Below are 25,233 nucleotides of genomic sequence, written 5' to 3' on the forward strand. Positions count from 1 at the left end.
TTGACATGGTTTGAAATACAAGAGACAGATCGTCGTGGACTATGATAAGAGTTATTCTTTTTTCATTTTATCAGTGAGACAGACAATGTGCATGACCGTATAAATGTGTGCATATACAGGTGCAGCAAATGTACAAGAGCTATCCTTCCTAGGTGTGCCTGCTTGCTCTAAGTTTTGCTGGAATATCAATATCGCTAAATTAATAAAAGATGAAGTGAATATAATCATTTTAAAAATCAAGAACTATCAAAATGTGACACTAATTCAAAATTAACTGTCAAGTGGATTATCTAGAATAGAGTGGGTAATTGAAGCAAGATGTCTTTAAACCCTCGTTTTCATTTTCTAATTTTTGTCAGATTTGGCATCACGTGCTCGTAGCCTTTAACTTCCAAATACCGATAAGGGAGGAATACAACTGCAACATATATGCCACAGGCCTTTTTAGTATACGAAGTTGAGTTAGAGGTTCTACAAACGCTGAAGATGCTTCTTTATCAAGGTCCTACTATTGAAGATTTGCTCGGGTTTGCTGTTTAAATTCTCTCTTCAATGCCTTTCTTGAATCGCAGATATCTCGGATGTCGTTTCTGACCCTGTTTACTTTTTCTTCCTTTGACCCCCTAGTATTTCCTGGGTTGTTAACAGTAACACTTTTTTAATGTTTGCAGCAAAGATGTCTACATCATAATACACAAAGCCCAGTAATTATTTTAAACACCAAAGAACTGAGACCAACTTGACCCTGTGAAGCTCCATTGTCAAACGATACTTCTTTGGAAGTTAAGGTATTCGACCTTTACTGATATTTTCCTGTATAATAAGAAATTGAGCTTTTAATTAGTATAACTACTTTATTTGGAGCACCCCGGCAGTAGAGTTTCTGGGGCAGACCATCGACCACTGATGTCAAGTGCTGACACATCCATCCTCGATTCCTGGTTTGATCGAAAAGAGAAAAAAAAATTTAAATATTTTTAATTTTAGTTCCTTCATACACTTCAAGAGTTCGGTGGTTGGAGAGCCAGATGGGTCGACTAGGGCGGAGAAGTTGGCTGATATAATCGGGTATTGAACCACGCGCTCTCAGCTCGGAGGCCAGCGTCGTAACCACTCGGCTATCCGCTTCCCCCTTAGAACCATCATCATCACTGTACAGAGCCACAGACCGTCACCACAACCCCTTCAAGAAAATCTAATTTGCGAAAGTAAATGTTAGCATTATTCAAATTTAAAATATGGATGCATTGATATTATATAATGATATTTAATAAGATGCGAAACCAACAGTAAACAATCGACTCCAGTGTGAAGGTAGAGAACATTATTTTTTAAAGCGGAAGTCGCTGGGTCGTCTGCGTCTGATGTGAGTGTGAATCAAGGTATGACAGTATCTGAACAATCACCAGCCTTCTCATCATCCCAGACTTTCATGCTTAGTGTAATCAAACTTGTCATATAGCTGTGTGTATTTGTTTCTGCTGGTGGCATGGTTTCAGTAATTATTTGACAAAGGCGATGAGAAAAGGGAGGTCACTGACCATCCTTTGGGAGACTGGCGACTAGTCTTGTCTGTGATGTGTGGTGGTTGTTGTTTTAACTAAAGCTCTATCAGGGAATTTGTAGCGAAAATGATGGCATCATATCGCTAAGTGTGACCTTGCTGTGAAAGTCAGTAATGTTTCCGACTGTGACTTTTATTAACCAACGTACAACTTGTTTTTTTTTTTAATATGTCCTCCTGGGTGCAAGGGTGAACAAAAGAGTGTGCCAAAGGCATGCTCCAACATTATCACCTAAAGCATCATTGTCATTGTGTAATCTCCTTATACTAGATTTGTCGGAAAGTTGCTTTGATCGCTGCTTTGATGTAGACAAAAATAGTCTATTAATCAAAACGTTTAGCTTAATGTCAAAGGAAAGGATTGACAATGACAATTCTTTATTAGGCAACTGTAAGAACAAATCTTTGACATATTCACCATATATTTTTAATAAAATCCTGTGAAAAAGCATATACCCTTTGTAATGTTAAAAGGTAGATATGGAAGAACACTTAAATATTTGGTAAAATTGACATTGTTTCTTACTTAGCTTTTATGATGAGAGACAACAGTAAAAACATGAAATGACAGCATTTTCAATTCATCTATACAGTTTTAATTAAGTGTTCTTGTTTTTTCAAATTATGAAGCTTTGAGCTGAACTTATTCTGATCTGGTCACTTAAATAATGGAATCCTTTATGCTATTCCCATATTCAGTCTTCATCTACTTATATTGAAGTATATGACTGATAGTAATTCATGTTTTTCTTATTTCCTTAAGGTGTTCTTATGGATGAGGAAGGGCACATCTGTAATAGTGCACTCTGCCAATCCAAAACTCTGGGTACAAGAACAGAACCAGTTTCAGGAAGCATGGTTTCAGATGCTGATGAACAAAAGAACATGGTTAATGGCTTGTTTGAAGGCTGTCAGCATGAAGCAACCTCTCTAAGGCCAGGTTTGGTCTCCCAGGCACAAGTTCAAAAGCATGTTTTCTCTGCACAGCAGCAGCTGCACAATAAAATGCAGCTTATCGCACTTGATTGGGATGTTTTTATTCGCTGGCGTTGTATAGGTGCAACCGAAGGGTTGACCTCTGATACTTCAGTAGCTACGTACTTGATAAACCAGTGAGTTGTGTGCTTCTGACTAGGGATATTGATTCTGCATGCTTAGTCTATAATTTTCTATTTGAGTTCATGATGCAACCATAGCAGTATGCAGCTTATAATTCACCCATCCCCTCCTTTACAAACTCCCACTTATCGCCTGTGCCAAAACTTATCGCCTGTGCATGACTTTCAGTATAATATTAAAAGATTTATATTATTTATTCCCAAACCTGACTTTTGAACTAAACTGCATTCTGAACTGCCAGTCAAAAATTGAGTGTCAGAAACTTCAGAGTATTAGGGATCTGTTTTTATCTTATGCTGGAATGAAAAGTCATGTGGTTGCCTTTCTTTTTGTCCAGCATTGGGCATCCATGTTGTATTAAGGGGTGTCGTTGGTGAAGCCCATTATTATGGAGCCTAAAAAGGGGGTTGTGTAGGAAAAGACTAAAACATTTATGCTAAAAGATGAGGGTGATAAGGAACTTAGAAAAAGGTAAGTGAACAGCAGATGTTGATTCTCATATCAGACAGCTGTACAGTTTTTAGTATAAAAGAACAAATGGTGCAAATCTGCAAAATTGGAACTGACCAAGGACATAATAGCAATGAGCTATTTTCTTTTAAGTTCTGTATTTATTAATGATGAATTATGGGCCTTTTTAATGTTTTTTAAACATAGTTGAGCTGGTTGCTTGAAATGGGTAGTTTGGGTGGGGGGAGTTCTGTGTTTTAAAGAGGTTATCTGGTAATTTTAGGCTGGTTCTGAAATAAATTAAGTGTCTTAAATGGTCTCTGTATTCCAGACAACTTTTAGGATCAGGTCAATTTATTAAATGAAGGTATTGGTGTATAGATGTAAGAGGTAGGAGTGTTAGTGTATGTGTGTGAGTGAGAGAGCATTGTGGCTGGGTTTATGTCTGAAATTTTCTGAACTTTCCACTTGCAGAACAATTTGCCTTGTTTGGCACATTTAAAGTAACTAATGGTAAGTCTAAATTTATTTTATGGTGTGTCATCTATTATGCCATTCAGCTGTCCAAAATGGCAGGACAAACACTTCCATAATTTTTCCCAGAAGTCTGAAGAATTTTCTTCAGTTTTTTTTTTTGCAGCCCATCAACGGATGATCAGTTTGAAATTGTCATGCTGTCAAGTCTGGATACTTAATATGATTTTGTTATATGCTGTCCAGAGTTGAGGAATACAAGTCTGCTCTGCAAGCCCGTGGTTGCTGTCTCGGGTGCAAAGGAGTTTTGCCGCAACACTGCTTCAAATGCAGTCGTTTGCTGGACACCATTAACACTACCTCATTGCTTCATTCAGGACAGTTCTTAACAAAGGTAAATACCAATTCTGTACATAAAGAACTTGCTGTAGAAGTGAACAGCATAATATATAGCAAAGAGCATTTATCTGCTGGTTCTCTAAATGGTTACAGAAAAGTCAGTAGGATAGACAAGGCACGTCTATCAAGCTCTTCTAAAAACTTGTCAGCAAAGACCAAGCCACAAACAGTCTTGATATACCCTGATCAGACTAGATCAAAAAATGTGAAAGATGCAGATAGATTTGAGGTATTTGATTATCAGCAAATCAAAAATAGTCTTAAAGACAAATCAGAAAGAATTCAGGAATGCAGTCCCAATCAAACTGTAAAGAAAAATCCAAACCGAAGTAAGAAAAGGAAATTCACAAGAAAGAAAGAAGGACCTGTGCGTGAGAAGAGACTGCTTGTGACTGCAGATGAAAAAACTTTTAACAAAGACCTGAGTGATAATTGTTCAAGAAAGAAATCTATGGTGTCAGGTGTCATCAAAGAGAGACAAAGGAAAACTTGGATTTGCAAAGAATGCAACACAGCCTTCTCTAACTCTACAAATTTAAAGGACCATACAAGAACACATACTGGAGAAAAACCATTCAAGTGCGAACACTGCTCAGCAACATTCAGATGCGCTGGTAACCTGAAATCACACATTCGTAAACACACTGGAGAACGACCCTTCAAATGTGAAATCTGTGGAAAGGCCTTTGCACGCAACACAACACTGACAACTCATATGCGCATTCACACTAATGACCGCCCATATAAGTGTGATGTTTGTGATGCAGCATTTAGGCAGCAGGGTTTGCTTGTCATTCATAAACGAAAACACTCTGGTGACAAACCATTTAGGTGTAAACTGTGTGCCGCAGCCTTCTTCTCCAGTGGTTCCCTCTCGGCCCACATGACTTCACATACAGGATTCAAGCCTTTTCTTTGTGATGAATGTGGGTCAGCTTTCACACAGAAAGGAATCTTGAAGGCACACATGCTAACCCACACAGGCGAAAGATCCTTTTCGTGTGAACAGTGTGGCAAAGCATTTCACCGTAAGAATGGTCTGCAGGCTCATCAGAGAATTCACTCTGGCATCAAAAACTTAAGGTGTGCAGTCTGTGGAGCAGCCTTTCACAGTCCCTCAAATTTCAGGCGGCATATGAGAAAGCACTCTGGATACAAACCTCACAAGTGTACCAAGTGTGGTAAACATTTTGCCTCCACATCAGAATTGAAAGTTCACACTAGGATTCACACAGGTGATAAGCCATATGTTTGCAGGGACTGTGGTAAGGGCTTCATCACTGCTGGCAACATGAATAAGCACTGGAACAACAGGCACAAACCCAAACCACCTCATCCATTCGCCTTTTGTCAGGCACAGGAATCCTGATCTAGCAGAAGAGTGAACAGTGATATCTTGTTTATAGTGTGCTGTCTGGTCTAATTTATCCAGTTTCTCACAGATGGGCAGGGACATCAGAACTTGCTCTCTTATTACGGGTTTGTTTTCATTTTTTACTCCTCTCTCCACCTCCTAGTGTTTCTTATTCCTAAAGTGGTGAGGAGATGTTTCACATTTTAAGTTGATGAAGAATAACCAGGACTCTTTACTCAGCCACAGAGCAGACATTTTCGAGTATGTGTTCAACTAAAAATATGAAGAGTGAATGTTTGAAGAAACTTTCTTATCTTCGTTAGAGAGGAAAATTACATACCTTAAGCACACGGATCTATTCAGATTTTTATGTGAATAACTGAAGTATCATTAACTGCAATTTTTCTTGGAGTAATATTTAATCAGGGGCTACTTCCTTTCCACTCCTTACCTGTAATAGTGTAGTGATGAGTTTTTCTAAAAGTGTTGAGGCTGTGCTGCAGCACTGTCCTTTTATTGACTATTACCTACATATATAGTGGTACTAACATCAGTAAATGCTAATTTATTGACAGTGTCCTTCTAATTCTCTAACAGCACTGCCAGTTTTTTCAGTCCTGTTGATTGATTAATATCACTGCTTTTTGCACTACTGTGCAAATTTTTCAAGTCAGTTGATCAGTTGCTAATATAACCCAGCTAATATCCACTGAAATTACTTGTTGAATTAGTCTAAACATTTTCAGTTCTAGTTTATGGCAGACTGAAGAAACAATTATGCATGAGTAACATTAATGAAGAATGCATTTAAGGGCATGTTTGCAATTGGTTTTCACAGCAAAACAGCATGATGTGGACAGTTAAGATCATGATTGTTTTATCATTTGCATAGACAGCAATGTTAGAATTGCTCCAGTTGTGTCCATTTTATTGAGGGTTGTGTTTTTTAAGTTAAATAAATTTGACTTTTTTTTAAACCGTAATATTCAAGAAACTGAATAATATATAGCTTTAATTAAGGCAAAACATAATACTCTAGTACAGCATGAGATGTATAACGCTCAGCAAGCTGGTACATGGTATACATGTGCAGTGGTATGTTGATGATTTACAAAGCATACTCGTGAATATACATGCATGTGTTTACGTGTGGGTATGTACTTCTGTGTATACAGACTACATAAGATTTAAGCATCACCACTTCCATATTAGCTGATCTGACCGGACTTTTATTTTGTGCTTTAAGGGACCGTAAAGTACAAAATGTTTGGATTTTTTTTTAAATTTTGGGTAAAGCTCAGGATACTGTTTCCCCAATATCCCCCACCCCCTTCTAGATACATTCCAATAAACATCACCATATGCAGAATGAGGTTAACAATACAGGATTGTTCATGTATATGTTTGTTTGGAAGGCCTCATCTGGGATCATTTGTTAATGAGGAGCATCTGTGTACAAACATGACGTTATGATTTTGACTTCTAAGTGATATGATCATGGGGGTGTTTGTAGGTGGTGTGTATGCATACATTCCTATATGTTTGTACTAAAAAGTGATTTCCATACTTTTGTTTTATGAATGCCATTTGGCGGCCAGTTTGTTACTGTTGGGTTGTGATTATTATATAGTCTGACATTGTTTTCAGCATGGTTTCTATAGAATAATGGATTATATTCAAGCTCAAAGAGGAAAACTATGATATACATTTTATAATAAACGTGCAAGTTTTTGCTGTGATGGTCTTCTGTTGAACACTGTTTGATTACTATGTACTGAACAGTTTCTGTTGCACTCATACATTAAACTCATCAATCTGTTTATCATCTTTATATCCATAGTCATTTTCTGAAAGTAAAGCTTGTACAATATATAAATTTTATCATTGCCATAAAATATATTGTACAATGGTGTACACACTTTGTGCACCAAGAACAGTGCTCATAGTAAAATGGAGCATATACCAGGCATTCATGCTAAAACCAGAAAAAAGTTTAAATTTTAATCATAGGAATTTTTACTTCTGTCTGAAATTTTTATGATTATGTGATCAAAGAGTTTGCCTTCAGCTCAGGATTTCATGGAAGGATGGATGTGAAACCCCATACATCCACAAATACCCAGACCACATGTTTAAGGAAAAAAGCATTCAGTGGGACCATCAGATTGTTAAATTAATCCCTTGTGGAACAGAATGCCACCATTATGTTTGGAATTTTTTATTATTTCAAGTTAGCTAATTGAGAAAAGTTCAACAATGTATGAACTTATAAACTCAGTATTGATCAGTGCCTTTATGTTCATAGAGGGCTACTTGCTTTTTTCCTCTGCAAGAAGACAATAACAACAAAGGTCCATACATGTACATCCCCTCTAAAATTCAATGCATTTTCATTATTGTGATTACTGATACCACTTGTGATTTAAATCAAATTACACTTCTTTAAAACAAAAGTCAGTTTTGTGCACGGTTCATCAAAAATCAGTTACTTCAAACCACTTTTACTATTCAAACTTCCACACACACAAAATATAAAACAATACTGTAATGCTTAATAAATATAGTTTGCTGATTTAGGCATGAATTATGCGAATGATGGCTCCCTTTTGAATCTGAGCATAAGTTTTGAAAGTTGTTCCCATACAAGTTCTTTGAAAATCTGCAGATTTTTGGCTTTCATGTGGTAAGCACCATATGTAAATGACCATTAACACAATATGAATGGTCTTAAACACCATTTTCAGCAGCGCTGCCTGTCATAAATACCACACATGGTATGATTTTCTGCAAATTTGTGCACTACAATGAGTATCAACACACTGAATCAAAGTTTTTGCATATTTGCAAAGCTTAACTGTTGTGAAGAAACAACCAGACTTGACCACTGAGATCCTCCACAAGCTCAGTGGTATGTGACGAAGAATCCCCATGAGACCAACACAGATAATCTGGTGATGACAGTCATTAAAATCCTCTTCAGGGACTATATAATGGATTGGAGGTATGTATATTCTTAAAAAGCATCTAGACTTTTAGTTCATGATTACAGACTCCTGGGGACTATGGACTAGATGCAAATGGGAACATATGAGTTATTTAACAAACATCAAAGTCTGCACAAGGTGCTCCTGCTTTGCTGCAGATCAAGCATATAGCTTAAGTTTGATGTCTGCCCTCATAAGTGATGGAAGCCACGTGGCTTTTAGGTAAGGCAGTTCCTTAGTAAAAAGTTCAATATCTGCACATAGTAACAGTATCAAATAAAGGCAGGTATACTATTTAAATTGGTCTGTCCAATGTCTCAATCATCTCTAAGAATTCCACAATAAAATATTACTCCTTAAATACCTGGAAGCATTTTCACACCTGTATTGCGAGCCATTTATTCACTGGACCCAGATTTAAGCTAGTTGTGACAAGAAATGTATAAATGTATGTGGGGGAGGGATATCACTGCAAGGCAACCAGCCCTGTAAACAGATGCCACATGCAGAGAAAGAACATCGTGCCCAAGACGAGAGCTGAAGCCAGGACAGTCAACCCCTCACTGTATTGGTGACAGGCGCAAACCGTTGTGCCACCGGACCACCCTAAAATGTATGGGAAAGGATATTTTTTAAAATCCTAGATTCGTCATTAATTTTCTTTTTTTACAGAAGGGTGTTTTTCCTTTTTTTTTAAACCTTTTCTTTCACTTTTTAAAAAAATAATAGGCTGGTCAAGGTTGATTACATTTTCTTGAGATGTTTCAAAAACTGTAATTCTTTAACATGATAAAACTGATGGCGAAATATACCAACAAAAAAAATCAAACAACAAAACAATATGATTTTGTTACTTTTAAATACTTTGAAAGTGTTTTATCCTATGCACAATTCAGTTATAATTTGAAATGGGAGCTCTGAGGATTGACTAAATTACAATACCAAGTAGGTGATGAGATATTCAAATATGTACTCATGACTCTAGTTTGAAAATAATTCTCAGATCTTTATACAACTGATTCATTAGCCTCTATATTGGACTCTTCAATGATAGACAATCGTCTGGCAAAATCTAAGGAAAACAAGCTTTGTATACCAACAAAACACATTTTGGTCCCGCATACCTAACAGTTTAAGTAAACAATCCCCACAGCACACAGATATATTTCTTTCTTCTGCACCTAAAATTTAAAAACTATAGTTGTAGTAAGAGGAATAAGATACTCCATCTATAGGAGTACTTCGATACTCCTGTACTTGGTGTGCTGGAGCTGGCATAGGAGATGTACAGTGCATGCTGCCATTGCTGGCATTGGAGCTGGGGGACACACAAGACTGATTCTGAGCCAGAAGTGCAGGTGAGAGGGGATGCTGGGGTAGGACCATGGACTGAGACACCATGTGGTGCTGCAAGGGCATCGATGGAGTCGTGCATTGCATTGGTGGTGCTAAATAATGTGAGACAATGCCAAGCTGCTGTTCAACATTTGTTACAAAGTCTTTAGATGCTGCAGTTTTAGATGGAAATGTCTTGGCAGTATCTCCATGTTTTGTCTTCTTGTGTTTTGAGAAGTTGCCCGAGTCTGAAAACATTGTTCCACACTCCTCACATTTGTAAGGCTTAACACCAGTGTGCGTACGCATGTGCACAGTAAGGTTGTGTGCCCTTGCAAAGGCAGCTCCACATTCACTACACAAAAATGGTCGATCACCTGTGTGAGATCGCATGTGGGCAGTCAATCGGTGCAAGAAAGAATATGCTTTTCCGCACTGTGTGCATGCGTAAGGTCTGTCTCCAGTGTGGGTTACCTTGTGTTTTACCAGGTCACTAGATGCAGCAAAAGCTTTGCCACAGTCTGGGCACAAAAATGGTTTAATCCCTGAGTGCATGCGCATATGCTGCGTCAGATGGCCTGACCATCGAAATGTTTTGTCACATTCCTTGCACTTAAATGGCTTTTCCCCAGTATGTCGACGCATATGCTGTTTAAGAGTACTTGAGGAAGGAAAGGTGGCACCACATACTTCACAAGAAAACGGACGGAGTCCAGTATGCTTTTGCATGTGTACCTTTAGGCCAGAGGCCTGAGTAAATGCTTTTCCACAGTCTTTGCATGCAAAAGGTTTTTCTCCAGTGTGAATTCTTGTGTGGGTTTTAAGCCGACTGTACTTTGTGAATGCTGCTTTGCAGTCATTGTATTCACATACAAACATTTTTATCTTCGCTTTGTTCTTTCCTATTATCATTTGCTTTCTTCCTGGTTGCCCAACTTTTGCTGCCTGCCAATATGAAAAAGCAAAGATCAGTCAGACCATTTCTTTTATCAATATGTTTCACTAAAATGGTTCACACACCACAAATCATTAAGAAAAATACCAGTAACAAAGCAAATCGTTCAAGCAAAAATCATTCTTGCATGAAGTAAAAATAAATCCCTGTATGATTTTAACTAAACTGAAAATGTGACAAATACCTTTATTTTTTTAAGATCTGGTTTCCTTCTCCTCTTCTTAATTACCGGTCTTTCTTCAGAAGATTTCTCGTCTTCTGTGGCAACTTTCTCATGGATAGCAGCTTCCTGCTGAACTTTGGTGCTACTGATAATGGTGCTGGTGTTGCTGCGGCTACCTGCACTGTTGCCAGAACTGTTACTGATGCTGTTACTGTTGCCAGTGATGTTACTGATTCTTACATTGTTACTAACTGTTGCTAACTCTATATGCTGGGATGGGATGTTGCACACAGCACAAGTGAGTATTAGTGCCGCATGGCATCCTACACAGGTGGCGCCAGTTGGAAGGCCTGCTCGTGCATTTTCATAGCTGAAACATGAACAAAACAGAAAAATTTCAAAGACTGCAATACAGAAAAGAAAGACTTGAGCATACCTTACACACCCAAATGATGCCATATAACATCAGTTTGTATTCAGTACAATCATGTCAATAAAATTGTATAGTTTATATGATGAACACCAGAAAAAGCTTGGTTAGAAAAGTAAAGCATTATAGTACCTTCACTGAGCAACCTAACAATTAAACTGGGCATAACAGATGAAGCAAATGAATGCTCCTCCACTTGTCCCCAAAAGACTACAGAGAAGGGGTTAGGTCACTACTTTATATTTGACTGAATCTTTTCTTTTTTTTTTTGTTGATTCTTGAAGTTCAACTTTATGGCAATTATCTTTGAATATAACCTGAAAAATACTTCTAATGACTCAGATGTCATCCTCTATGGCCAAAGCATAAATAATCGGCTGTTTCAATGCCTAAGACCAGTCAGTGAATATGACAGCCTGTGCAAGTCCCCTTTGTCAACAGTTGAAAATATCATTACTATCACCACTACTCAGGAATCAAAACTTCCCTCAGAATTTTCTTGCAATGAAACTTTTTTAAGCCAGACAAATGCTGGAAAAGATATAAAGGACAATGAACCTTGTTACACTGCATCTTAAAGCATATTTTACTGCAAATGATAGAGATCATTTCCAAAAAAATGTTCTTAACTTGCCATATCTCTCAAAAACATCTTAACCTTCCTGATTTATTGCATTTTCTGCAAAGCAAATCTAGTGCCAGTGACTTTCACCATGTCAGTAAAGATGATAATTAGGGTGCTCTTAAACTCCTTTCTCTACAAATTTAGCGAAAAGTTTAAAGAAATATTATCGAAATAGAAGATATTAACCATATGCTGATTTTCTTCCTATCATGAATTGAAAAAAAGGCATGTTCTAAACCAATCACTTTTTCTCACATTTTTCGCCTTCTTGAAATGTTGATTCCTCATGAAATTTTTAAATACCCTTCCATGTATAATCTGAAAAACTTTTAATTATATGAAGCAAAGACTATTAAAAGTTATCAAATATGTTGTCTATCACTGTATACTATCAATCAAGCAATGAGCCAACTGTGCCCAGTTTTTGATATACCCACTGAACCTGAAATATGTGTAGATACCTTCATAGTTAAAACAAGCAGCAGAATGAGAAAGGTAACATGCAAGATTGATTGTGTGAAGAACATAACCCAAATGGTCTTTTTATTTGCATGCCTAATGCTAATGCATTTTATTATTAAAGCAGTATTTAAACAAAACTTCACCTACCTAGTACTCACCTTTTTCTAGCATGAAACTGCAAATGTTAAAAGCAATGCCTTAATCAGAAACACCCAAATACTCTTAGATTTTCTGTCATATTAATGTCAACAAAAATAGACGGTACATAGAATGAAACTAAACACATTCCTTACACTGAGATCCACTTGTATGCATGATTTCTTTCATTTAATATAGATATATTATTTATGGTATACTATACATGAAGGTTGGTCAAAAAAGTTTGATTAGCCACAAAAGCTTTGTATACCAAATGCAACAAGACCTGGACAAGACATTCTTTATATATATATGTTTTAAAATCAAAATGAACCACTGCATTTCATATCAATATAGCATGGTTCTCAAAATGATAAACACAACCTTTGTTCAGCTTCTTTTTAACTGGAAAAGTGTTTTCAGGTGTACCAGTCTAGTCCTAGCTAAATGTTCTTATGTAATGTGACACTTACTGCTGCATTAAAAACAATGCAATATCTGTATCATTGTTCATTCCCTGTGAAGTTCCTATGTTCTTCCATCTGTCAAAAGCATCGCCAATGATGTCCAGCCTCCAGACTCTTTGAGTGTACCGTGGTTTTCTTGTTGCTCGACGTGGACGTGACTCTCTAACTGGTAACATCTGGCGTACTAATTCTTCATCTTCCTGAGAAAAATGAAGTTTTCTGGATCATACAAACATTCAAGTTTCATTTCCAGCCAATATGTGTTATTCACTAAACAGACAACATGGTTCATAATTATGCATTAATATTTCCACTTTCCTAGCAGAAGCAAGAAAATTTATACATTTTGGATAAACTTATATCTTGTTTGCACTTACAGACAAAAGCAACAGACTGACTAAAAGAAGTGTAGAGTGAAAGAAAAAAAAAAAAGATGTGAGCATGAGACCTTTATGTTTGAAATGTGATGGTTATGATAAATAAAGTCATTATCCAATTTAATTTTTCTGGACTTGAACATAATATTTATATGTTTTAAATAAATGTTGCGCCAGTTGAATTATACATTTTTTTTTATGATGTGAAACAAGAGTATATATATATATGTTGTAGTCAGTTATTTGGACCATCTATTTTAATTATATCACAGTAGGACAGTGCATAAATTTACAACTTCTGTTTTTCCCTGAAACTAAACATGTTCAGAAAATTAGCTAACCATCTCTGAATGGCTATAAAGAGATTAAATAAATTGCCTGGTGGTGTTCATGTAATTCATGAAAAAGGATATTTAGTTTATATCTCATCAGATGGCATGGTAAAAGTTATAAATCATTGCTAACATGCTTGTGTGTGTGAGAGAGAGAAAGAAAGATCGAAAGAGAGTGAGAGACTGTGTAATATTTAAAAACAAAAAGACGCTCAGTACATTCTCAGAATTTTTGTAAAAAAAAACCCTCCAAAATTATTCTAGTTTAACACAATAGGTTAATGTTCAAACTTGCCCCCTTTCCTCTTGGTATCCGTTCGAACTGGACATGCAGATCACCTAGTCCATCATCACCATCCTTGTTTGGTATCTCCTTACTAGAATCGGCATTGCCAAATTTTGTGACTTCTAACACATCGCGTACTTGCTCTGTTTTTATTTGGGCTTCTACAGCTGCTTTTGCAGCTTCCACGGCGTCAAGCACATATTGTTCCACGTCTGCGGAAGTTTCCATTGTCTCTGGAATAGCGAATAAAAACATCTTTCTGACGGTATCTTAACGCTACTATCAACAGCTCTAATAAAATTGCTCAGTGATTTTAACATAGAAAAATACACAAAAATCTGAAAACAGCGGCAACTTGTTCCAAGGTTTTATGAAAACGCATAAAAATACAGCTAATTTAACATAAAACAGTTTCATATTACAGAGAATAAAATATTTACTAGAGGACTATAAGAGCACCTATGCAAAGACAGCAAAGATAATACTAAAAAGATTTCATACCCAACAGGTTGGAAACAGGAGCACAGAATGCAAGCAAAATTACCGGAAGTGACGTTGAGGCTAGCAGACGCCATTTCTAGTTTGTGAGTAGTTTCGTATTGTGGCTAGTTCTTAAGGATCTACATTCTACATCGCAACATTCTGTTATTGCATCCCGCTTCCGTTTTGGAGCGCGGCATGGAAACAGAACATAGCAACATATGAATTATAAGGGCTAATGATATTTTCTTTACGCTGAGACTGAAATAAAATAATTTTGGAAATTGGCTTTCTAACAAGAAAGAAAGAACGATAAATCCTCGGCAGATCCCTCAGACGGCAAAGAAAATTTGAAGGTTTTTTTTTTCTTTTGGACATACTGATACTCATCAAGTATTTACAAAAAGGTTTTAGCGAGGAGGTTTCGGGAGACATGTTAAAATGGAAATTACACGATCTGTTAAGTTTCCTAGATTTATTATCACTTCTTTGATAAAAACAAAAAGTTAACTGCGCCAAGAAGGGAAGAACGATAAATCATCGACAGACTTCTATTTCCGGTTGCATTTAGACGCCTCAAGGTTTGTTGAATTTTCCTTGCTATTTTTTGGTTTTCATTTTTACATCAGTTGTAAGTATACAGTACAGAACTTACTCATAAATTAGTCTGTTCGCCTTTTTTTTTTTTTTAAAGTGCGTTATTAATGTAACATATCGAATGCGTTCCGCGTTTTAGGATTGTCAATGATTTTATTAAATACTGATGTGTTATGATGCTTTTTGTTATTATTGAATATGGTGCTTCACTGAAGCTTTTGATCCTCAGCCACGAGATTAGTTGCAGAGAACCTCGACACAATGTAGAGTAGGGTAACTTTTGATTTTATGAGGTCGCACTTGAAATAAAAACTTACAAAATATTGCTCTATCTCCTACAAACATTTCGACAGTTGCTAGCAAGAGTTGTTGGAGAGTATTTATATACTTTTTTAAAATTAAGGGCATATTATTTTATTTCCCATGAACTATATTGAAGATACATTGTGTTTGAAGTCAGTGGATTGTATTCTTTATTATTTTTACATATATGTGGGCAGTTTAAATCTTATAGTTGGTTAAATCTTTGTACACAGAGATATTTTATGTTAAATGTTTTGCTAAACAAGTTCTCAAGCTGGCTAGCGTTAAAACTTTGCCAAACATCAAATTTCAAATGGTTTTTAACATTGCACTTAAAGTTCGTTTTCAAAAAATCTCATAATTTTGCTTGATTTAGTACCACTCAAGCCGTGAAAAAAATCTATCTTTAAGACACTATATTTTTCAAACAGTTGTTAAAAATTTTCGTGTCCGTTTGTGACATCTATTTAATGTCATTAAAAACAAAACTTTCAATCCTTTGGCATAGCAGCAAAAGTTAAACCCCAGAACTACTAATTAAATTATTCACATTCCTACTTGTTACCATTATAAATGTTACAAAGTATTATGTTAATCATGTAAAGGAATACTACTTTGTCAATTTTAGTATATTTGTGGGTATTAAAATACTAAAGGTTTATTGCTAAGTAATCTAGCTCTCGTAGTGTTAGAAGATATTCTGACTTTAAAATATTTTGATCTAGATGGAGACCATGGATTCTTCAAATATTCTGGAGGCTGAAGAAACTGCAATGGCAGCATACACCAAGACTGAGAGAACAGAATCAACATTTGTGAGACTCAAGAAAAACATTAATGAACCAGATGCATCTGATGGGGACATTATTTGTATGAGGGATGAAATTGAAAGCTGTTCAAAAGAACTTGAGCAGCCGTTTATTAAGGTATTCAAGTGGCTTTGTCAGGTTTGATGGATTTAAAAAAAATAATAATAATTTCATTCATTTTCAGACCTTGAGTTGCTAAGAATCTTAGAATGGGTGATTGATTTTTTTTTTAAATAGAAGAAAATGTCAACATTAACACAACTTAATTTCTCATAACCTTGAGATAGAGTATTTAATGCCTTAAGCAAATAAAGTCTGTTATGTAATTATCAATCAGCTGATAGATATCTTTTAATTTAAATTTTCATCATCTCTTTCACCACCTTCAGTTTTAACTTTTAACCAGAGAACATTTATGGAACTTAGGAATACATTTTTTTTTCGTTTGGAATGATGTCCCTTTGCCTAATTGGCTAGAAGATGACAGATCTCAGTTTGCTTCATCTTTTTTGTAGATCTGCATTTCCCTTTGTGTCTACTGTTTGATCCATGCTTCCGCTACACCACTTGCAATCTTCTAGATTATTCTTCTATGCCTGTGCCATGTAACTTTTTTTTTATCAGCCACTTCAAATGATTGACTAGCGGTCTCAACTGCCACATCTGCGGCATCTTGCCACTTTTGGAACTATGTGTTAGCAGCACAGAGTTAACTCTTTGATAACTTTTCTGCTATTACACCATGAATTTTTACAACTCTTGATTCAACTGTTATGCCACTCATCCTTGTGAAAGTTGGAATCGACAGCTAGGTTCTCTGCAGTCTCGCATCTCTGTCACCGTTGGAAAATGTGTTACCACTCAGATTCTTGGAGATGTACAGATCTCTAGTGTAAAGATAGTGTGTACTATGACTACTCCGTATTTTCTGCCAGGTTTCCTGCACTAGTTCAAGTCAGATATCTGAACAGATCTCTTCTTGAATTCATCTTTTCCTGTTCGCAGGGTACCCCATACCAGTCCTTTCCTATGCTGAACTCCTGGCATGCTTTATGTGGAGATTCTTCTGTCTTTTATGGCTGTTGTGTCTCTAGCTAGTTTTTTTGGTGATATGTTTTGGTCTGTGTGGTCATTATCTGTGTTTACACCCATTTTACATGTTTACTAGCAGTCTCATGTGGTCCATTGCCATTAATCAATGTTGTCATAAATAAAAAAATTAATTTAAAAAGTTCATTATTTTTTATAAATAATTTAAACTTTTTTCAGGAAGACAGAAGGGATACACCGAAACCTGGAACAGCAGAGAGAACCCAACTACGTCGCAGTTCTCGTAGGCAAAATTGTTCAAGAGTGACCTTCTCTTTAGATTTGACAGAGAGCGCTTATGACAAATGGCTTCTAATTGGATCAACAAATGGATTAAAGAATGACACCGAAATTGCTTTATTTCTTATCCAGCAGTGAGTGGAGTTTGGATATTTTATTGTTAATATATTGATTTTCAGATATTGTATCAATTGTTCTTCAGTTAATGAAATAAAGCTCTGGTTTTCATTGCCAACATAAAGATAAACTGCTATGTGCGATATGTAATGTGAGAAACAATGCTGCTGCTTCTATGTGCTTATCCTTATATTTGTCTTGTTGTTAACCACTTTGTTCTTTCACAATGTTTTGAATTGATCTACAAAATCATTTGGTAAACTTCTTAACCCAAACATGAAAATTAATGTGACCTATTTTACGAAATATAATATCTCCACATATGCTTGTTTTGTAGGAAGACAAACAACATAAAAACTGTGTATTCCCACAGAATAGGAAGACATGAAATAAGTATCCAGTTTTTAATAAGATTTACCTTGTGAAACAGCAATTCTGTAAATGTTGCCTACAGGTGTGAAAGTTATGAGAAGGCTTTGGCAGGCATTCCCACTGGGGCTACATGTGTCGGGTGCTACAAGGCATTGACTCTTACCTGCTCCAAGTGCCACATACCATCGCAAAGCACAAAGCCATCTGGTGTCAAGAGGAAAAGTGCTAGTGAGGCCAAAAACACAAGACTAAAAGGCAGTGGCCAAGCCCCTAGGGGCTGCATCCTTGCAAAGACTGATTCAAATAAACTTGGCAGCAACACTAAAAAGCATGCGAAGCAAACAAATGGCAGAAGACGGCGCTTTTCAGACTCGGGTAACAGTGAAGGTGGTGGTGATACTTTTGATGATGATGGTGTCATCAGTGATGATTTTGCTGGACACAGTTCTGACCTGGATGGAACAGAGAATCATTCAAATGCCAAAGAAGAACCAAAACTTCAGGTATTTATTTACATGTTGTTATGGAAGTGGCAGGAGGAGGGAGAGGGGTTCTGCATCTGCTTGTGCACATGCATGCATTGTGTGTTTATTTTGTTCCTGCCATCAAAAGTACTTTTTTTGTAGTAAAATGTAACTTACAAGCAGGAAGAGTCAAACTGCTCAGTATACACAGTATTTACTTTCTTAACTTCTGCCTCTTCACATTTTTTTTTCACTCTTCTACATTAGTGATAGAGAAGTCACAATGCACATTTTTTTGGAAAAATTCATCCGCAAGCTTTCGGTACCGGTATTTTCCGGTTGGTGTTTACATTCCTTTCAAGATTTTGAGAGTGGTGAAACAAGAGGAGCTGCTTGACTTCTTCGACTCCGTCCCAGAAATCAGTAAAGCCAACATCTTGCGGAAAGGGAGATTTTTAACTACTCCTGACCTTGTGACAATTGTAAAAGGAAGGAATGGATTCCTGTCAGACATTTTCAAGAAGCGTGATGGGGTGGACTTCAGAAGAAGGAAAGTAGTGTGTCGAGAGATTCTTCAGTGTGATGGGAGAGGACGATGTCAACGTGCCTGTGGTGGTCTAGGAAAGTGCGTTTCAGGTAAGGAGAGGCACAGTGAATAGTGACATGTTTAACATTACACAATCTCATTGCTATATGCCTTCTGTTTACCTGCATGAGTATGCATGTCTGTTTTATAATTCAAAGGGAACACAAATTAGATACTCAAGTTACACTGCTTTTGACAAGTTGTTAGAGAATTCTCGCTCAGGACAAGACATTTAAAGAAGCATGTTGTGTTTTAGAAATTTTTCTAAAGTTATCATTTTATTTATTTGCATATTTTGCATCTTTTATAGGAAGCACAAAAGAATTTGATATCCTGTAGGGCTGGTTGTTGAAATCTAAGCGTTAGCTGTCAAGAATACATAAAGTTTGCATGTCAGGCAGGTTTTTGTCAACGTTTTTTGTTTTTTTCAGTTTTCTGCTCTTGTACCACCAGAAAAATGATAATACATGGATTTTTTTTCCCTCTTGCTATAGATTGTGATAAGGATGGTATTAGACGATCAGTAGGTCACCATTGCTCATTTCGTGTCCACCTTAAAATGTATTCCAATGACATTGGGAAGTGGGAAGTGAGTACCCAAGGTCATCATGTGCCTCCTCATGAAACATGGGAGCCACCTCAAAACAAGAGTGTTCTGCGGGATCCAAGGGTGAGTTGGTACAACAATAAAAACATCTTAAGTAACAGTGTACTTTTTGACAGCTCGCTGTCTGAACAGAGTGTTCTTAAGTCTTGATTTGTGTATATGTAGTACAACATATCAAACATCATTAAGTGTTCAGCTTCAGTGGCATTTTAGGAATGACTCATACCAGGTAGGTAACAAATCAGGCATACAGTAAATTGGTGGTAGCATCATGTACTCTTTTATGTTCTTGAAAAGACAAGTGGATTTGAATTAAGCTTCAGGGTGCGTTTGTTTAAGTAGCAAAAGCAAACCTATTTGCTTTAGCTGATTCTTCTTTATAAATCTGGTTTAGTATCAATTGTTATGTCTCTTGGAAAACCATACACATTGGAGAGGCTGCAGTGAAAAGTGTGTGTGTACAGAACATGTTATCTGATAGAATCATTGGGATGGTGATTTCATTACTTAATTCAAATTTTCTATACTTTTTATTTTTCTGTGTCTTGCTTTGTTTCATGCTGCTGTCAGAAACTTTATGCTTGTGTACCTGTTCCTACTTAAATTTTTATCATCATAATCATCATTACCACAACCACCACCTTCTGTTTCAGCCAAAATAAATTCATTGAAACTGTTCAGAAACTCTAAGATGGAAAAGTGTAGCCTATTATGTCTCTGTATATCATTTTTGTAAAGCTCTTTGAGCAAATCATTGGATAAGTGCTATATAAATGTTCATCATTATTACTATTATTTGTAGATCAGAGCTCAGTATGAGGAAGCCTATAAAGGAGGAGTGACTTCTGCAGAGGACATGTTGTCCATCATGTGCACAGAGGCAAGAGCTTCTAAAAAGCAGTACTATTCCTTCATGCGGTATGCAGAGATATATTATTTGAATATGTTTTGGTGCCCTTCTTTCTGCATAATAGAAAATGTGAGGTTTCTTTCTAACCGTTAGACTTTTATGTACTCATCTTTGGAGTCTTAGCACAGATGCAGGGGTAGGGTTAGTTTTACCCAAAAGAACAAAATGTTATTATGCAACATTTCTCAGAAAAATAATTATGCATGACTAAAGACAGTTATTGTGTGTAGTTTGCGTACTAGAATATCATTTTTCATCACTAATAACAAAGGGTTTACATTGTTTGGGGGGTTTTTTTGTTTTGTTTTGTTTTGTTTTTGGGTTTTTTTTTGTATTTATCATTGAAGAACTAAGAAAATAACATGCAGTTATTTTGATTTTTTTTTTAAGGACTATGAAGAGGAGACGACAACGGAACAATGGCTTTTCCTCAGATTCAGTGACAGATCATTTAGCTTATCAGACACTTCCCATGGGAGTACAGGACTGTTCAGATGGTAGTTTAAAAGATGACATTGATGACTTTTAGTCAAGGACAAGAATTGCATTTACCTGTTTCAAAAGCAGGTGATATATGATTATGATTACAAAGGTATGAAAGCAAATATTGCTTTGTGCTAAACTGTCAAAAAAATTTAAATGCCATGTTTTGAAATTGCTTGTGGGGTTTTCAAAAATGTATTCCAAGTAGGATTGATTTTACACAAAACTGAGATATCTTACATGAATTAGCTGACCTTTTTTATTACCCACTGAACATTTGAAATATTATATAAATATTTTTAATAACATTGAATGAGCATTCTTGTTAGCTTCTGAGACATGAAGTATCTTGAATTTTTTATAAAAATGTTAAGCACAAGATTATTTTGCTGGACAAAATGTAACGTTCCTCTTTCTGTAACAACACAGAATAGTGTTTAGAGCATGAAGATCTCTTATTCTCAGAATATGAGCACATAATATTAAAGGGAAAATAACTAGTTATTTCTAAAAAAAAATCTATTGTCTTCTCAGATAATGTTACAATTGAGGTGATCATAGTAAGAACCAACAGAGGACTGGTAGCTGGAAGATATATATATGAGCAGGCCTGTATCCATAGCAAACCTTTCATCAGGTCTTGGGCCGTGTTTCATTTTACTTCAGTATGATCATATATCTGCTTTCTTTAAAATCATTTAGGTTATTTTTAAAAAATCTCGAAAAAAATATATCCCATAATTGTGAAATGTGAACAAAAAATACTGGGAAATGTGGATGGGATCAAGCAAGTTGGGCATGTCAGTGATTAGATTTATATCACATTTGTCTTAAACATCAAGAGTATGGTGGCTTTCAACTAATCACATAAGTTTGCACCTTTGTTGCTGATTTTGTACTTAATTTTAATCCCTAGTGTTTTCTTTTACACTGCCAGTTGCAAGTAACAACCATGTGGACTCATGGATTGTACAAGTTATTTTATGTGTTTAGATGTTCCTTAAGTTTTTTGTGATACTGCCTCATCAATATTAATAACATGGTGTACCCTTCACACTCTACATTGTATCTTTTACATTGTGATGATGAATCATTGATTTGATCTAATTTATGCAAGCTAGTGAAACTGCAAAAATTGTAAATGTATTATAAAATATAAAAGTAAAGAAATAGTTATTAAAATATTTTACTGAGCTGAACTTTTTAAAAGGAATTAATGTCATAAAAGATACGGAAAGTAAAAGCATGCTTTTTCTGTTGGCCTAAATTTTACTTTTTGGTCATGTTTTTTCAAGGCAGTTAAGACCACCAGGACATTTAAATTAAAAAAAATTGATATGATTGGTTTTTATTCTTGACTTAGATGCCTTTCTTTCAAATATCCACCGTAACCAAATAAGTCCTTTTGTCACTATCTTGCTCTGCCTGAAATGTGGCTTGAATTTTTTATAGAGTGGATTTAGGCTGTGGAGATCTGGGTAGCTACTGTACATGTAGAAGATGTTGCTGAACAGCATCCACAATATTTTCATGAGTTGATTCTGAACCTATAGTCCATTATGTTATTCACTGATTTTAATCATGATCATCACAACCCTTAGAACAGTTGAAATGGCTGAGAAGCCTGCATCGGTAGTCAGTAAACTAAGAAAGCTCAAATTCATTTATTAAAAGAGGATAATTGAGATAAGAGGATGTATAAGGGAGAAAACCCTAGATATAAATCTTGCCAAGCACCCTTCTCTGCCTACGGCCTGCACAATATACAAGATGCATGCGCCAATCTAAACAGAATACAAATGGATTAGCAATGCTGGAAAATTGATTTTTTGGCTTAAGACATGCTTTTATTGATGCATTTGTCATGAAATGTGTAAGTGTAATAAGAGAACAGGTATGGGGATTAAAATATACCAGAATGAAGCAAAAATTATTCTGAGAAGAATACAGGATAAAGAGTTCCCATCATCCAGCTATTTATTATTTAACAATTTTCCAGAGCAAGACACATTCGGATGGCAAGGTTCACATATATTTTCATAATCAATGCTACTTTTCAGTCCTTGTGTCTTTCTATGTGTGAGTGGGTGTGTTCGTTATGTTTGCAGATGCATTAAAGTGCTGGATGCATGTACAAAACCCTTGAGCACTCAGATGTTAAAAGCATCAACCCTTTATTAGAAAGTAGTTAATTTACTCAGAATCTGTTTTAGCTGATTTTTATCTTTGATTTACACAAATAAACTGGCACTTCATCTAAAACCACTTTTTTCTTTTTTAATTGTGATAAGAAGCACATGAATGCCAGTATGTGTGGTTGTGTGTCAATGTGCACATATTGATATATACTTGCCCGTGTGTATATGCATATGCATGCATCCACATGAAAGACAGAGCAAAGTTTAAAAACATTTCACTAATTGATATGAAAATGATAAAGTTTACTCCTGCTTTCTCTATAGTTCACCAAGATTTGTAAACCAATTTTGGTATATATTTGCACTGGTAGCAGAATTTTAAGATCAATATGTGATAAATGGTTACAGAAATGCTCCTAAACACTTTAGTAACATGTATCTGTAAAAGCTGCCTTCAAAAAGCATTTAAAAGACTGTTAGTTAAGATGAAATGTTTTTCTATTATCCTACACTCGGAATAATATTCCAAGTTTAACTGCATCTTTCTGTACAGAATGAAGAAACTGAAGACATGCAGGAGCCTGAAGCAGATGAAAAAGCAGTGAAGGAAAGGAAATATAGGTGCAACTGGAGTGAATGTAGTGCTGCTTTCATCATGTCATGCCATTTGAAAGCCCACATCAGGACACACACAGGTGAAAAACCCTTTGTCTGCTCAGAGTGTGGCAAAGCTTTTACCCAAAAGTCAAACTTGAAAGTTCACATGGGAAGACATGAAGGTGTTCGTCCATTTGCATGCAAACAGTGCAATACAACATTCAGCTCGTCCAGTTCACTGAAGCATCATATACTGACCCACACTGGGCAAAAACCATATGTGTGCTCACACTGTAATAAGGAATTTGCACAAAAATCCAATTTGAAGACCCATATGAGGCGACATGGTACTGAGCGGCCATACAGTTGTGAGGAATGTGGTGCTACATTTTCGTCTAATGCCATGCTAAAACAGCACTCCTTCCGCCACACAGGAGAAAAGCCGTATAAATGTAAAGAGTGTGACAAAGCTTTCCGCTGGTCAGGAAACCTTACCCATCATATGCGTTCACATCCCAGAGTGAGACCCTTCATCTGTGATCAGTGCAGTCAGACTTTTGCAACATCCGGTGATCTGCGTCGCCATATGGTGAAGCATGACAACCCCACGGTGACTGCAAACCTAGGTGAGAAGCCTTTCCTCTGCAGCGAGTGTGGTGCCTCTTTTGCCAGAGCTTATTATCTCAAAGTTCATATGCGTGCCCACACTGGTGACAAACCTTTCAAGTGTGACCAATGTGAAGCAGCCTTCTCGTACAAAAATGTTCTTATTGTTCATAAACGAAGACATACTGGGGAGAAACCCTACCTTTGCCAAGAATGTGGATCAGCATATGCCCAAGCCAGTGATTTGACTGTGCATATGAGAACACATACAGGTGAAAAACCACACAGGTGTAGTCAGTGCGATGCTTGCTTCTCTACCTCTTTTTCACTTAACAGACATGTTAGAACACACACAGGTGAAAAGCCGTATAAATGTTCTGTGTGTGGATATGGGTTTCATCAACCCAGCAATCTGAAGAATCATTTACATAAGCACACAGGAATCAAGCCTTTTAAATGCAATGTTTGTGGGACAGGGTTTTCTTCATCTACTCATTTACGGCGACATAAGAAAAATGTCAAATGCTCTAAACAGTAAGATGAAACACACTGGACTTTTGCTGTACATTGAGCATTGAAGATTTTCACTACAAAACAGTGCACGCTCTTACTTGCTGCTGCAAAAATGAAAAATGTTGCTTTAAGAGCATAGTATAGATAAGCATATCATGGTGAAAAATAAGAGCAGGAGCAAAAAAGAATTCTTACAATAGCAGAAAGAATGAAAGATTTGCTAGTGCTTCTGTAAAGAAATTATTGGTTTAGACAAGATATGGCAGAACTAAAGAGTAGCCAGTAGGATGGACTGTCATAAAGCAATAAACAATATTCCTTAAAATATAATCTTTGAGTTCGTTTTATTGAAGAACATGAAGGGGAGACTATTAGTACAAGACTGTTCTTCAGTTTATGGGAAGTTTG

The 25,233-nt window shown here is 36.3% G+C and overlaps 3 protein-coding genes across 7 annotated transcripts; 2 read left to right on the forward strand and 1 right to left on the reverse strand.

Annotated features, from left to right (window-relative positions):
• Positions 1-757: 757 nt before the first annotated feature.
• Positions 758-7,182, forward strand: LOC112555775 (zinc finger protein 260-like). Its single transcript, XM_025224282.1, has 3 exons — positions 758-782; positions 2,328-2,676; positions 3,854-7,182. The coding sequence occupies exons 2-3, from the start codon at positions 2,336-2,338 to the stop codon at positions 5,373-5,375; spliced, it is 1,863 nt and encodes a 620-aa protein (XP_025080067.1). The 5' UTR covers positions 758-782; positions 2,328-2,335; the 3' UTR covers positions 5,376-7,182.
• Positions 7,183-9,030: 1,848 nt separating this feature from the next.
• On the reverse strand, positions 9,031-14,589 carry LOC112555773 (zinc finger protein 2-like). 4 transcript variants are annotated; one of them, XM_025224278.1, is made up of 5 exons: positions 14,459-14,589; positions 13,924-14,147; positions 12,926-13,119; positions 10,819-11,167; positions 9,031-10,624 (listed from the first exon to the last, which is right to left on the reverse strand). In XM_025224278.1, the coding sequence occupies exons 1-5, from the start codon at positions 14,487-14,489 to the stop codon at positions 9,533-9,535; spliced, it is 1,890 nt and encodes a 629-aa protein (XP_025080063.1). In that variant the 5' UTR covers positions 14,490-14,589; the 3' UTR covers positions 9,031-9,532. The 4 variants fall into 4 exon arrangements, with proteins under 4 accessions (XP_025080063.1, XP_025080064.1, XP_025080065.1 ...); XM_025224279.1 differs by having other exon boundaries at positions 14,416-14,492; XM_025224280.1 differs by lacking the exon at positions 14,459-14,589 and having other exon boundaries at positions 12,926-13,138; positions 13,924-14,095.
• Positions 14,590-14,837: 248 nt separating this feature from the next.
• LOC112555771 (zinc finger protein 2-like) lies at positions 14,838-25,153 on the forward strand. Of its 2 annotated transcripts, XM_025224276.1 has the most exons (8): positions 14,838-14,975; positions 16,020-16,220; positions 17,373-17,566; positions 18,004-18,424; positions 18,748-19,021; positions 19,466-19,641; positions 20,381-20,496; positions 20,879-23,233. In XM_025224276.1, exons 2-8 carry the CDS (start codon positions 16,020-16,022, stop codon positions 21,015-21,017), a joined length of 1,521 nt encoding a protein of 506 aa, XP_025080061.1. In that variant the 5' UTR covers positions 14,838-14,975; the 3' UTR covers positions 21,018-23,233. The 2 variants fall into 2 exon arrangements, with proteins under 2 accessions (XP_025080061.1, XP_025080060.1); XM_025224275.1 differs by lacking the exons at positions 18,748-19,021; positions 19,466-19,641; positions 20,381-20,496; positions 20,879-23,233 and adding an exon at positions 23,663-25,153.
• Positions 25,154-25,233: the final 80 nt, after the last annotated feature.

Source organism: Pomacea canaliculata, linkage group LG14 (assembly GCF_003073045.1).
Source record: "Pomacea canaliculata isolate SZHN2017 linkage group LG14, ASM307304v1, whole genome shotgun sequence".
Classification (NCBI taxonomy): domain Eukaryota; kingdom Metazoa; phylum Mollusca; class Gastropoda; order Architaenioglossa; family Ampullariidae; genus Pomacea; species Pomacea canaliculata.